At 39.2% G+C, this 15,116-nt stretch overlaps 1 protein-coding gene across 1 annotated transcript; it reads left to right on the top strand.

Moving 5' to 3' along the window:
• The first annotated feature begins 9,193 nt into the window (after positions 1–9,193).
• Positions 9,194–10,138, top strand: LOC131488719 (olfactory receptor 10A3). Its single transcript, XM_058690580.1, has one exon. It carries the CDS (start codon positions 9,194–9,196, stop codon positions 10,136–10,138), a length of 945 nt encoding a protein of 314 aa, XP_058546563.1.
• The last annotated feature ends 4,978 nt before the right edge of the window (positions 10,139–15,116 follow it).

The raw sequence follows: 15,116 nt of genomic DNA, 5'->3' as shown, positions 1-15,116 counted from the left end.
CACCTTTGCTTTTATTTCTCTTGCCTTCAGAGACGTGTTAAGTAATAAGTTGCTGCAGCTGAGGTCAAAGAGGTGGTTGCCTGTTTTTTCCTCCAGGGTTTTGATGGTTTCCTGTCTCACATTTAGGTCTCTCATCCATTTTGAATTTATTTTTGTGTATTGTGTAAGAAAGTGGTCCAGGTTCATTCTTCTGCATGTTGTTGTCCAGTTCTCCCAGCACCATTTGCTAAAGAGTATGTCTTTTTTCCCATTGGATATTCTTTCCGGCTTTGTCAAAGGTTAGTTGGCCATACTTTTGTGGGTCCAATTCTGGGTTCTCTATTCTATTCCTTTGGTCTATGTGTCTGTTTTTGTGCCAATACCACATTGTCTTGATTACAGCTTTATAGTGAAGATGAAAGTCTGGGATTGTGATGCCTCCCACTTTGGTTTTCTTTTTCAACATTACTTTGGCTATTCAGGGTCTTTGGTGGTTCCATACAAATTTTAGGATTGTTTGTTCTAGCTCTGAGAAAAATGCCAGTGCCATTTTGATTGGGATTGCATTGAATGTGTAGATTGCTTTGGGTAGAATTGACATTTTAACAATATTTGTTCTTCCAATCCATTAGAGTGGAACGTTTTTCCATTTCTTTGTGTCTTCTTCAACTTCTTTCATAGGTTTTCTATAGTTTTCAGCATACAGATCTTTTACCTCTTTGGTTAGGTTTATTCCTTGGTTTTTTATGGTTCTTGTTGCAATTGTAAATGGGATCAATTTCTTGCTTTCTCTTTCTGTTGCTTCATATTGGTGTATAGAAATGCAACCAATTTCTGTACATTGATTTTTTATCCTGAAACTTTGCTGAATTCATGTTATCAGTTCTAGCAGCTTTTTGGTGGAGTCTTTCGGGTTTTCCATGTAGAGTATCATGTCATCTGTGAAGAGTGAAAGTTTGACTTTTTCTTTGCCAATTTGGATGCCTTTTATTTCATTTTGTTGTCTGATTGCTGAGGCTAGGACTTCCAACACTATGTTAAACAACAGTGGTGAGAGTGGACATTCCTGTCCTGTTCTTGATCTCGGGGAGAAAGCTCTCAGTTTTTCCCATTGAGGATGATATTGGCTGTAGGCTTTTCATATATGGTTTTTATGATGTTAAAGTATGTTCCTTCTATGCTGACTTTCTTGAGGGTTTTTTTTAAGAAAGATGCTATATTTTGTCAAATGCTTTTTCTGTATCTATTGACAAGATCATGTGGTTCTTATCCTTTCTTCTATTAATGTGATGCATCACATTGATTGATTTGTGAATACTGAACCAGCCCTGCAGCCCAGGAATGAATCCCACTTGATCATGGTGAATAATTCTTTTAATATACTGTTGAATTCAATTTTCTAGTATGTTGTTGAGAATTTTTGCATCCATTTTCATCAGGGATATTGGCCTGTAATTCTTTTTAGTGGGATCTCTGTCTGATTTGGGAATGAAGGTAATGCTGACTTTATAGAGTCCAGAAGCTTTACTTCCATTTCTATTTTTTGGAACAGCTTGAGAAGGATAGGTATTAATTTTGCTTTAAATGTCTGGTAGAACTCCCCTGGGAAGCCATTTGCCCCAGGACTCTTATTTGTTGGGAGATGTTTGGCAACTGATTCCATTTCTTCGCTGGGTATGGGTCTGTTCAAATGTTCCATTTCTTTCCTTTGAGTTTTGATAGTGCACGGGTGTCTAGAAATTTTTCCATTTCTTCCAGGTTGTCCAGACTGTTGGCACATAATTTTTCATAGTTTCATTATTCTCTAATAATTGTTTGTATTCCTGTGGTTTTGGTTGTGAGCTCTCCTCTTTCATTTGTGATTTTATCTATTTAGATTCTCTCTCTTTTCTTTTTGAGAAATCTGGCTAGGGGGTTATTAATTTTGTTTCTTCTTTCAAAAATCAGCTCTTAGATTCATTGATCTGTTCTACTGGTTGTTTTTTTTTTGTTTTGTTTTGTTTTTGGATTCTATATTGCTAATTTCTGTTCTAATCTTTATTATTTCTCTTCTGCTGGCTTTGGGGTTTCTTTGCTGCTCTGCTTCTAGTTCCTTTATGTGTGAGGTCAGGTTTTGTATTTGGGATTTTTCTTGTTTCTTGAGATAGGCCTGGATTGCAATGTATTTGCTTCTTAGGACGACCTTTGCTGCATCCCAAGGGTTTGGACTATCATGTTTTCATTTTCATTTGCTTCCATTTATATATTTTTAAAATTTATTCTTTGGTTGACCCATTCATTCTTTAGTAGGATGTTCTTTATCTTCCATGCCTTTGGGGGTTTGCCAAATTTTTTCTTGTGGTTGATTTCAAGTTTCATATCGTTGTGACCTGAAAATATGAATGGTATGATTTCAATTCTTTTATATTTATAGAGGGCTGTTTTGTGACACAGTACGTGATCTATCTTGGAGAATGTTCCATGTGCACTTGAGAAGAATGTGTATTCTGCCACTTTAGGATGAAAAGTTCTGAATATATCTGTCAAGTCCATCCAGTCCAGTGTAATATTCAAGACCTTTGTTTCTTTATTGATTTTCTGCCTAGATGATCTGTCCATTGTTGTAAGTGGAGTATTAAAGTCCCCTGCAATTACTGTATTCTTATCAGTAAGATTGCTTATGTTTGTGACTAAATGATTTCTATATTTGGGTTGTTTCAAGTTGGGGGCATAAACATTTACAATTGTTAGCTCTTCTTGATGTATAGACCCCATAATTATGATATAATGCCCTTCTTCATCTCTTGTTACGGTCTTTAGTTTAAAATCGAGTTTGTCTCATATAAGTATGGCTACTCTAGCTTTCTTTTGACTTCCAGTAGCATGATAGATGGTTCTCCAACCCCTCACTTTCAATCTGAAGGCATTCTCAGGTCTAAAATGAGTCTTTTGGGGTGTCTGGGTGTCTCAGTTGGTTGAACATCCATCTTTGGCTCAGGTCATGATCTTGTGGCTCATGAGTTTGAGCCCCATGTTGGGCTCTGTGCTGATAGCTTGGAGCCTGGAACCTGCTTCAGATCCTGCTTCAGATCCCCTCTCTCTGCCCCTATGCTTGTGCTCTCTTTCAAAAATAAATAAACATTAAAAAATTTTTTAATAAAATGAGTCTTTTATAGACAGTATATAGATGGGTCTTTTTTTTTTTAATCCATTTTGATACCCTATGTCTTTTGCTTGGGGCATTTAGTCCATTTACATTCAGAATTATTTTTGAAAGATATGGATTTAGTGTAATTGTGTTATCTGTAGGTTTCATGCTGTAGGTGATGTCTCTGATCCTTTGTAGTCTTTGCAGCATTCTACTCACAGAGTCCCCCTTAGGATCTTTTGCAGGGCTGGTTTAGTGGTCAAGAACTTCTTCAGTTTTTGTTTGTCTGGGAGTCTTTATCTCTCCTTGTATTCAGAATGACAGCCTTGCTGGATAAAAGATTCTTGGCTGTATATTGTTCTCTGTATTTAAGAGTCTTTTCTGGTTTGCCTCCCTCTTTGTTTTTACCTTATTTTTCCTTCCTTTTCCCTATATTCATCTGTTGAGTTTCTCAAATTCCACATGAGTGAAATCATATGATATCTGTCTTTCTCTAACTTATCTTGCTTAACATAATACCTTCCAGTTCCATCTACATTGTTGCAAATGGCAAAATTTCATTCTTTTTTATTGCCTAGTAGTATTCTATTATATATGTATACTACATCTTCTTAATCCATCCATCAGTTGATGGGAATTTGGGCTCTTTCCATAATTTATCTATTGTTGATAGTGCTGCTATAAACATTGGGGTGCATATGCCTCTTTGAATCAGCACTTTTGTATTTTTTGGACAAATACCTAGTGGTACAATTGCTGGGCCATAGAGTAGTTCTATTTTTAATTTTTAATTTTTTGAGAAACCTCCATACTTTTTCCCAGAGTGGCATTTTGCACTCACTATTGGTAGGAATGCAAACTGGTGCAGCACAGATTTTTTTTACCATGGAGACGGTGACTGGGGCATCCATACTGTCAGACTCAGCCTGCTGAGAGAAATGATGGTTAATCTCAAAAAGGCACCTTCATTAGTAGGATGTGTAACTATTCATCCTTTGACTTTTTTTAAATAATCTTTTCCCCTTCACTCCTAGACTTGGGAACTAGACCACAAAATGTGTGAACTCTTTGAAGTAATTCATTTATAGACTTCTCTTGCCCTGTTTCTAGTTATTTTCTATCCTTCCTTCATCAAGATTTGAAATCTTATCTTCTTCACCCACAACATCCATGTCCTTCAGGACACTCAATTCATCCTCTGCAATATTTCTTGTTTTACTCATCCATTCCATCCTATTTATACTTCCTTCCATCCTGTCTTGCAAAACACGTGTGTGCATGCGCGCACACACACACACACACACAACCCCAACAACAAATGGAATTGATTGGGTTTCTTTGTATTCATGCAATAGTTGCAATGAGACAGTGTGCCTTTGCATATGTATAGGGGCATTTGAGCGTTGGCTCACCATCACTCATTGGCCTCCTTCCTCTACCAACAATACCTTTATTTCTCCTGGGGAATTTTTTCATTAAACTTTTTCAGGTGTGTACACTTGGGGTAGATGCTATCCTCAGCTATGGGGTAGGGACCATAAAGTGCATATTTGGCAGCATTTTCCACCCTCAGTAGTCACATTGTCTGGTTCATGGTCTCTCATGTAATCCTACTACAGTGAATGATATGGGGTGGGGGGGTTCTTGGATTGGTTTTTGTGAATGAAAGACTTTCCCCACAGAATAACTGGTATGTTTCCCATGGGACACAGATTGGAGAGGATGTATCTCTGTATTGGCAGCCTTGTTGTCTCTCAGAGGGGAGAGCCTACTTGAGAATGGAACCTACCCTAGGAAAGCAGAGATGAGAAACAGAGAAAGGGAACCCAGATTCTGTTCACCTCATCTGAGTGTAGGATAAAGTCAAGCCTGAGAATTCATTCATCCCTACATTTTGCTGAGACTGAGCCAATGGTCTCATTGCTGTAGGCTGAACTCTGAGACCCTAGGTTCTTATACATACCTTGTGAGATTAATAACAGTATCTTAATTTCAGCAGAAAAGTAATAGGGCCAGAGAAGTTACATATTTTCTCAGTCATACAGCTAGTCTAGATGTTTTCTCTTCAAGTTAAAAAGCACCAACTATAAAGTAACCTGAATGACTATCCCCCCACCCCCCAATTTCAGTGTTTTCATACTTCTACTGGAAATATATTTAAAATTTTGGTAATGATATCCAGGCTTTCCACACAGTAACTTCAACCTACTTGTCTTAATGTGTTTTCCGATCACTACAGATATTGTCCATCCCATGCAATAAGTCTAGATAACCCTGCCTTTGTTCATAGCTCCATCCCTTCCTCTCTTCCTCAACCTGTTTAGTAACATTCACTCAGCCTCTGCTTTCATTCTTTAATGGGGGGGGGGAGGTCCTGGTGGAATTGGGTCTCTGGAGTGAAGAGATGTTTTTCCCTATAGGGCTCTGAAGGAGTGTTGTTTCAAGTTTATATAGCTGAGATTTTTATGTCCATAGGGGAAAGTCTATATAAATTGAGTATAAGTTCTCCAGAGAAGGGCTCTCAAAGGGCAAACATTTAATGCCCATATAATATTATAAAATCAGTGCATTCAATCACTGAGTTGTATTTATGGGAGAGGTGTTTTTTTTTTGTTTTTTTTTTGTTTTCTGAAGAGGTGAAACATCTGATTAAATGGGATGAAAGTCAGAACCAGTCCATAGGAAAGGAACTGAAGATTCTGTTTATGTACTTGTTAGTGGGTTTGCCATTTATAGTTCTTCTCACTGATAATTGGAGATGCTTACCAGTGCTCAGGTGAGAATGTCAACTACTCGCCTTTCATAGTCACATAAAACTCTGGGCAATAATTAGAGCTTTAAGTAGTTTTATTGCACTAATCATCAATTCATAGAGCTATGTAGCTGGGGTTGGAGGTGGTCAGAAATAAGGCCAGTCATGCACAAAGATGAAATCCTGAGAAAGGAGTGATTTGCCCAGGGTCATACAGAAAGTTAACAGTGGAGTTGAAAGGGCATGTCATTGAATCAGTCAGGTTAGCATTAGGGTAACTCTTGTGAAGGGGAAAAGACAGAGGGAGAATTCAGGTTCATTTGTTCATTTGTTCCTTTTTTCCTTTTTCCTCTCCTTTTTTTCTTTTCTTTTTCTCTTTCTTTTTTTCTTTCTTTCCTCCCTTTCTTTCCTCCCTTTTCCTTCCTTCCTTCCTTCCTTCCTTTCTTCCTTCTCTCTTTCTTCTTTCTTTCTTTTTCTTTCAAGATTCTCTAAATTTTCATATTTTAAAACTTATTGGTTTTATATACTCGGTGCTTAATATATGTATTTTTTATCTACTAGAAAAGGTACTTACATGGTTTTTTTCTGCAAAGTCTACTAATTTTAGGAGATTTTTTGATATCCAATATGTAATTATTGAGGTTAATACATATGGTATTCGATTTATCAATACAGAGTTAAACTCTGTAAATCAACTTGCCTTCTACTATCTGTTAATGTTTTAATGATCTGAGGTCAAGAAAACAGTACATATCCTCAGCTTGCTTGTCCTTCTATCCTTCTGTCTTCATCTTGTCCCACAGTGAAAGTCTGCTCGTTTTCAAAGCACCCCCTTCAAGGCCAGGAGGCCCTCATTCTAGTACTGAGATGTATGTCATCGAGTACCTTTGATTCGAGCAAGTCAGCCTGCCTCTTTCTGCCTTCCTCCTTCCACTTCCTGGCCCTTCCACCCATGACATCCTGTGATTATGGTTGTTTACTTCCTCTTGCCATTCCAATATACTTTTTCCCTTTTAAAATTTCTAGAGCACTTGTTTCCATCTAGTTCCCCTTAAATGCCAGCTTGAGAAGTGAGCATTTTATTTTACCAATGAGAGGAGACTCTGAAGGTACTGGAAGGGAGGATGATATTATTTTGTCAGAGGTATGAAGGATAGATTGGAAGAGAAGTCACAAAATGTGGAGAAGCCAGTTAGGAGACTATTTAATGATGGGGGTAGGGTGGAGAGGGGCAGGCAAAGAAAAGAGGCCATGAATTGAAGCAGTGTTGGGGTGGGGGGGAATGAACTTGCTGAGGCCAGAGGGACTCCAGATTTTAAAGACCTCACTGTAGGCTTGACAATAAATAGGATGCTGGGGACATTGGTTTGGGTGACTGGGGAAGACAAGGGGGAGAAGTGAGGTGCTCCTTCTCTGCCAAGAGGTGCTCACTTCTCCTGCCCCAGGACAAGGGGGAGAAGTGAGGTGCTTCCTGGGAGGAAGATGGTCAGCTGGGCCTGGGACTGGTGGGCCCAAAGGACTCAGGCAGCATATATGCCTTCTAGGTGCCCACCCACTTTTCTACCTTCCCTTCAGCTCTGTCCTCATCTGAATGGAGGAGAAGCATGCAGTTTTCTGTGAACAAATCAGAGAAACACTCATGTCAGGTCCAGGGCTACCTTCCTGCTGCAAACCACATGAGTGAACCTGAGTACAGGAAGAGTCAAAGACTCATCTTGGAGGTAGCAGCAGAGTTAGGACCCCTATAGGGTCTGCAGGGTCTCTCTATTCCCTTGACTTATTTTTCCTTCAGACACTATATTCCTCGAAGGCAGAGTCCAGGTTTCTAAATTTTAATATTTATTCTTTGATATATTCAACAAATGTTGGTGTTGCATTTATTATATCATTTATTATCTGTTCCGGGCACTGAGAACACAGGAAAGAATAGAACAAAACAAAGTTTCTGTCTTTCTGGAGCTTACATGCCAGAAGGGGGAGTTAGATAATAAGCAAAAGTCCAAATACTATGTGTTATTTCAGCTGGTGATGAGTGTTATGGCAAAATATAAACCAGGGAGATGGGAGTCACAGGGTGTTGGAGTAGGGGATAGGGGCTGCTATTTTGTGTTGTGTAGCCAGGAAAGACCTCTCTGTTGAATTTATGTCACAAATGTATCTTTGAGGGTACACAGGCTCCCACATGATAGATATGCAATCAATGATATGTTTATTAAATTGTTAATGGTTAAATGAACTTGCTAATAGTGTGTGTGTGGTGGGGGGAGAGGGAGAGAAGGAGGGAGAGGGAGGGGGAGAGAGAGAGAAAGAGAGAGAGAAAGAGAGGCTAAATCACAGGATCAGAATAACTAAAAATGGAATTTTATATAGCCCCCAAAGCCACTTTATGGTCACAAAGATGGACGGTGGAGAAATGGCCTCTAAAATTTCCCATTTAGATGTATTTCAATATAATTAGTCCCATTCTAACCAGAAATCAATATGCTTGAAACAATTTACTTATGTTCAGTTGAGATAAGTGCATCTAAAATTCAATCCCTTTTGAGTGTTTCTCTGCTTGTTTGGGTATATTATTCATGTATTTCATTTTTTTAATTTTAAACTTTATTTATTTTTGAGAGAGAGAGAGAGAGAGAGAATGAGCTTGAGCAGAGGAAGGGCAGAGAGAAGAGAGAGAGAGGGAGAGAGAGACTACCAAGCAGGCTTCATGTTGTCAGCTTGGAGGCTGACCCAGGGCTCAATCCCATGAACTGTGAGATCATGACCTGAGCCAAAACCAAGGATCAGACATTCAACTGACTGAGCCACCCAGGTGGCCCTCATGTATTTCATTTTTAACAAAGCAAGAGAAATGTATTTTGAATTTTGGCATTTGTAATAAATATTCATCAAAATTTGTTTCAATTTTGAATTAATAGTTATAAACTTGTGTCTTTTTTGTTATTTATTTCAAACACTTTATTGGAAAAATCACATGTAAATATACAATTGGAAAGAACAGAAATGCATACATGAATATCATGGACAATGGATTACAGGTTTTAAGAATGGGATTTATTTTCAACCTAACAAAAAAGCTGCCAGAGAACACTTGCTTTTCATAAACTGAAAGGAATATTTCTGAGACAAAATTCCTCATTTCATTTGTATTTGAAAGATTCACTATTCTAATATATTGGCTATTCTCAAGATTTGCCAACTTGAAGATCTGTCAAAATGAACTCACGATTACATCTTCTGCCAATAATTTCAGACTAAAACTCTCAGCTTTTGGACCGTGACTTCATAATTTATATACATATGTCCACAAAAATAATATACTCTCCACCACTGAAATGAAAAGGCAAAATCAAAGCTCTGTGGTTGAATTCATCCTCTTGGGCTTTTCTAACTTTCCTGAACTCCAAGAGCAGCTCTTTGGGGTTTTCTTGGTTGTTTACCTTGGGACTCTGATGGGAAATGCCATCATTATAGTCATCATCTCCCTGGAACAGAGCCTCCACGTTCCCATGTACCTGTTCCTGCAGAACCTGTCTGTGGTGGATGTGAGTTTCAGTGCAGTCATTATGCCTGAAATGCTGGTGGTCCTCTCCACTGAGAAAACGTCAATTTCATTTGTGAGCTGTTTTGCACAGATGTCTTTTATTCTTTTTTTTGGTGGGACTGAATGTTTTCTCCTGGGGGCGATGGCTTATGACCGATTTGCTGCAATCTGCCATCCTCTGAGCTACCCAATGATTATGAACAAAAGGGTTTTCATGAAATTAGTAATGTTCTCATGGGTCTCAGGGATCATGGTGGCTACTGTGCAGACCACATGGGTTTTCAGTTTTCCCTTCTGTGGCCCCAATGAAATCAATCACATCTCTTGTGAAACCCCAGCAGTGCTAGAACTTGCATGCGCAGACACCTTTCTGTTTGAAATCTATGCATTCACTGGCACCATTTTGATTGTCATGGTCCCCTTTGTGTTGATTCTCTTATCTTATATTCGGATTCTCTTTGCCATTCTGAAGATGCCATCAGCCACTGGGAGGCAAAAGGCCTTTTCCACCTGTGCCTCCCATCTCACGTCTGTGACCCTCTTCTATGGCACAGCCAATATGACTTATATCCAACCCAAATCTGGCTACTCCCCAGAAACAAAGAAGGTGATGTCATTGTCTTACTCACTTCTTACACCTCTGTTGAATCCACTGATTTACAGCTTGAGAAACAGTGAGATGAAAAGAGCTTTGATGAAATTGTGGCGAAGAAAGGTGGATTCACATATATTCTGATTGTGTTGAGAAGCTATGTGCTGTTTGGCCGCTGCTCGACTAAACTGTGTTTAAATATAATAAATGGCCAGTCTATATACCTCAGTATCAACATGCTTAATTTGTTATTTTTCCAAGGTCAATAATATATTAGATATCCCTATATTGGTAGTGTGTTATTGTCATTCATTTTTTAATATAATATATAATACAACAGTTAATCTGGTCCTCTGTTACGATCATCTAGGTCATTACCGGATTGTTGTCATTAAGACAAAACTTCAATAAACATCTCATTCCATACATCCATATAATCATACTGATATTTTATTTCTGACAGATTCTTCAAAGTGGGTCTGATGTAACAAAGAGCATGTGTGCTTATAAATTTTACTAGCTATTAAAAGCAGAAGTACTTTTCAAAGTCATTGTAACTTTTCAGACTGACCTGAAGGCCCACTCTGTTGCACTAAGCACTGTAGGGCTTCACGAAACTGAGTAGATGAGATTTTTATTCCTGGAGTGAAACCTGTTCTGTGAATGAGTAAGAAAAGATACATTTATTTTGGGGTGATCAAACTGGTTCCACGTCATGGACTCACACAGATTATTGTTCAAAACAGGATTTCCCTTGGTATATTTCTAGATATTCACCCAATGGTGGGGAGCAAAGAACTACACGAGAAACTTCCCTGAAGTCTCACTTGATACTTGAGTATCTTTTTTCACTTACAGACTACTGTTTTTAGAGACTTTTGTTAAATTTCCTTTGGTTGACCCAAAGTGCCCCAGACACTTTGCTTATAAACATAGGATGATTCATTTCTTTTATTGTGGGAAACTAAATGATAAACTATTTGGCATATTTTCTATGGTTGTGAGTCAAATCACTAACTGTTTGATCTTCCCCAGAACAATGTCTCATCTTGTAACATTTGACAGTTACTTGCTATTCTAATGTTGTTAGTCATAAATAGAGGGACCCCTTTATTGAAACGATATCACTTCTATATCAGCTCCTATTGTGTTAGTTTCTGTTCGAGGGATGGTAATAAAGGGGAAAACACTATTCCCATTGCCATTCAGCTGTGGGAAAAGCAAATTTTTTGTAAATATTGCCTCTGTCAGAAATAAGAAGTAGAGATGCAAAACCGATTAGATTCACAAAAAGAAATTTCAACCATCAAATGGTTGAAAGCAGTTTGAATGCTATTTGAATGTTTATAATCTTTTCAGTAGAGCACTAAATATGCACTTGGAAATTTTTTCATTAGAGTTTGTCCTGAAATTTCCTTTTCATAGTCCTGAGGGGGAGTGACTAAATAAGGCCATTCAGGAAAAAAAAAAAAAAAAAGTCTCTTAAAGCCTAATTCCTAAGCCAAATATTCACTTTTTACTTTTTGTTGTTTCCTTTGCTCATTCATTCATTCATTCATTCAATAAGTTTTTGTTAGAGGTGACCATTTATGGGACTGCCCTGGGTTTATACGGTCTCTGCCCTGAAGGAGTTCACAGCTTATTGGAAGATCACTGACTCTGAGATACCATGAAAGCCACACCACGCTTATGTCTTCATCCCAGGTGAAAAACAGAAGTTGAACTGGCAAGGTCAAGGTTTGATTGAATAATGTGATGATGTCTCAGAGTCATGCCAATTCTCTACTTGGTTTTAACTTTGACAAAAATAGCCAGTCCAAAAGGACCTTGTTGCGATTCTACTCCAGATGGCAGTCGCTTCGGCAGTACCAGCTTCAATCTCATGGCAGCTGGTAGGACTGACCCTTGAAATCATGCTTTCCTGGTGTCAACCACAATCAACATGGATAGGAAAAAAGTGGAACTTTAAAAGATAAATCTTGGGGTGCCTGGGTGGCTCAGTCAGTTAAGCACTCAACTTTGGCTCAGGTCATGATCTCATGGTTTGTGAATTCGAGTCCCACATCAGGCTCTGTGCTGACAGCTCAGACATAGCTTCAGATACTCTGTCTCCCTCTCTCTGTGTCTCCTCCACTATCTCACACACAAGCTCTCTTTCTCAAAAATAAATAAACATTAAAAAAATAAAGTGTAAATCTTATGATGTCTCTCCTTGTTGAAAACGTTTCAATGGGTTTCTATGTATTCAGGATAAAAAAGCCTTTAGTGTGGTGTGTGGAGCCCAGCTTAACTGGGCCTGCTATGCTTTCTTTCTTTTTTCTTTTTTTAAAGTTTATTAATTTATTTTGAGAGAGAGACAGAGAGACAGAGAGACCCAGAGAGAGACAGAGACAGCGACAGAGACAGCACAAGCAGGGGGCATGCAGAGAGAGAATCCTAAGAGGCCCTGAGCTGTCAGCACAGAGCCTGACACAGGATTCGATCTCACTAACTGTGGGATCATGACCTGAGCAGATATCAGGAGTCAGCCGCTTAACCAGTTGAGCCACCCAGGTACTTTCTGCCTATGCTTTCTACTCATTCATGCTGCACTCTGCCTTTTCCACACTCATTCACTCACCTACATTCCTGGTGCAAGGTCTGCTTTCCATTTTTTGGTGTCGCGATCCCACTCTGAGCTGAAATTGTCGAAACATGCCTTTGTCTCCATCTGATATGTTTCTCACTCCACTTTTCAACTAATTCTTAATCTTCCTGCAGACCTCCCTTTCCTTATGGTGGCCTTCCTTACTTCTCCCATGTCCCAACTGTCCTTAATTTTTTTCTCCCTCTGAAAACCCTGTCCTTTCTTCATGGCCTTTTATCTAAATTTTCTTTTATGCAGCAGAGTGGGATTTTTTTTTTTTATTCCTAGTAGGAACTTGCACCCAGTTTCTAAGCTAAACAGAAATGTTTGTAAAGTGACACATGGTGGGGATGTAGAGATGTCCTTAGCTTAGTAAGATAAAGTGCAAGACAACAACTCAAAGAAGTTCATCTTCATAGCATAAAATCTGATGTGTGCTTTTTCATTCAAACTGATCAGGCCATCTTGACGACCTCTGAAGAGTTCCACCTGCCCGCCTTCCCTAAAGCTCTCCCACTTAGTTTTCAATGGTTTGTTCACCACACTCAGCTTTTTTGTAATCTACCTGTGGGGGTCAAAGAAATTTTACAACAACTATAAAATTTTGTTGTCTTTTGATGTATTATCTCCCATCCCCTCCTACATTTCAGTGCCTCAATCATTGCACCAGCCAGTACATTTCCCTCCATAGTTATAGAATTCCAAGTTATCATTTCTGAAAGTTTTTATCACTGAATTTCCTGTTGTGCTGGGAGATGTCTACACTCCACATAACAGAAGGGATGGGACCTATAGTCCAGCCAGGTGGTAAAGAGCCAGTCTCCAAACCCTATTTTACTGTCTGCTTTCACTGACTCTTTAAGTACCATCTGCACTGGTTGGGTTCTCTGACAAGCAGACACTGAGATGGGGTCTCCCCAGGGAAGGAAAGTACCTGGGAAAGATAAAGGGTTGAAACAAGATTGTGCTGGATAAGCCCTTTGACTGCCAACCAGGACTGGAAAAGTCTTCTGCACACCCAACAGGGAGCTCTGGATTGTCCATTAGAGGCATCCTGCGTGGGTCAGAATTAGTAAGACCCATGCTCAGTTGTTGACCAGGGGCCTTTCCCAGGAGAGTGTGGTTTGGCTTGGAAGCTGAGTTTGACCATGAAGGAGCAAGTATCAATCACCACCTCTGCATTCATCTGGGCTGTGAGTCTATTCTTGGAGAGGGATCTGAGCAGCACATTTCCATATCCGCCACAATGTGTCTAAACGTTTGATGTATAGATAGTTTAAATTGCAAGAGGGAAAGTATAAATTTTCAGCGATATACCAAGGCAAAACCATGTGGAAATAGATATTACTTACTATGGATTTGGCTGGCAACAAAAGCAGATATAAACAAAAGAACCTATACCGCTGTTATATGCTTGTCAAAAGCATGTTTGAAGGATATAGTAGAATGTTTAATGAGCTAGAAAACACAAACATAGATTAAGTATACATTTCTCATCTTTGCTAATTACGTATGTGTGAAATATGATTGAAGGGATAGCGTGGTTTAAGAGGAAACACCAGGAACACACAACAAGAGTTAAAAAAAAAAAAACAACCCTGGGGGGCACCTGGGTGGCTCAGTCGGTTAAGCAGCCGACTTTGGCTCAGGTCATGATCTCGCGGTCCGTGAGTTCAAGCCCCGCGTAGGGCTCTGGAGCCGGGTCTGAACCTGGAGCCTGTTTCAGATTCTGTGTCTCCCTCTCTCTCTGACCTCCCCCATTCATGCTCTGTCTCTCTCTGTCTCAAAAATAAATAAACATTAAAAAAAAAAAAAAAAACCAACCCTGGTCTCAAACACTGGCTCTGCCATCTTCCATGTTTTGCCAGTTACTTCTCCTTTCTGAACATTAGCTTCTTCATAATAAAAGCATGAGGATAGTAATAATACCATTTGAGATACTGTGAGGATCAGCTACAATAACAGTAATAGTAGTTACAGAAGACAACAACAAAAGGATCGCAAGCTGAAGGTCTTGTGTGTCAGGCATTGTGTCAAATGCCGGATACTCTTCTCTTATTGAATACTCACAACAACTATATGAGCTAGATACTACTATTCACATCTCTGTTCCTTGAATGATTTTTCTCTCTTCTCTTCCCCCCTCCCTCTTTCTCTTTTCTTTCTCTTCCTTCCTTCCTTCCTTCCTTCCTTTCCTTCCTCCCTCCCTCCCTCCCTCCCTCCTTCCCTCCCTTTCTTTCTTTCTTTCTTTCTTTCTTTCTTTCTTTCTTTCTTTCTTTCTTTCTTTCTTTCTTTCTTTCTTTCTTTCTTTCTTTCTTTCTTTCTTTCTTTCTTTCCTTTCAGGCTTCACTGACAGCACAGAACCAGGAACTCATGACACTGAGAGCAAACGTGAGCTGAGATCAAGAGTCTGACACTTGGCCACCTGGGTGGCTCAGTCAGTTGAGTGTCCAACTTTAGCTCGGGTCATGATCTCACAGTCCATGAGTTGGAGCC

The sequence above is a fragment of the Neofelis nebulosa genome, chromosome 10, assembly GCF_028018385.1.
Source record: "Neofelis nebulosa isolate mNeoNeb1 chromosome 10, mNeoNeb1.pri, whole genome shotgun sequence".
In the NCBI taxonomy this organism is placed as follows: domain Eukaryota; kingdom Metazoa; phylum Chordata; class Mammalia; order Carnivora; family Felidae; genus Neofelis; species Neofelis nebulosa.
Note: the sequence above shows the minus strand (reverse complement) of the source record. Positions and strands in the feature narration are given on the sequence as shown.

Excerpts from the sequence above, each read along its gene's own strand:
- LOC131488719 (XM_058690580.1), top strand. The coding sequence starts at position 9,194 with ATGAAAAGGCAAAATCAAAGCTCTGTGGTTGAATTCATCCTCTTGGGC.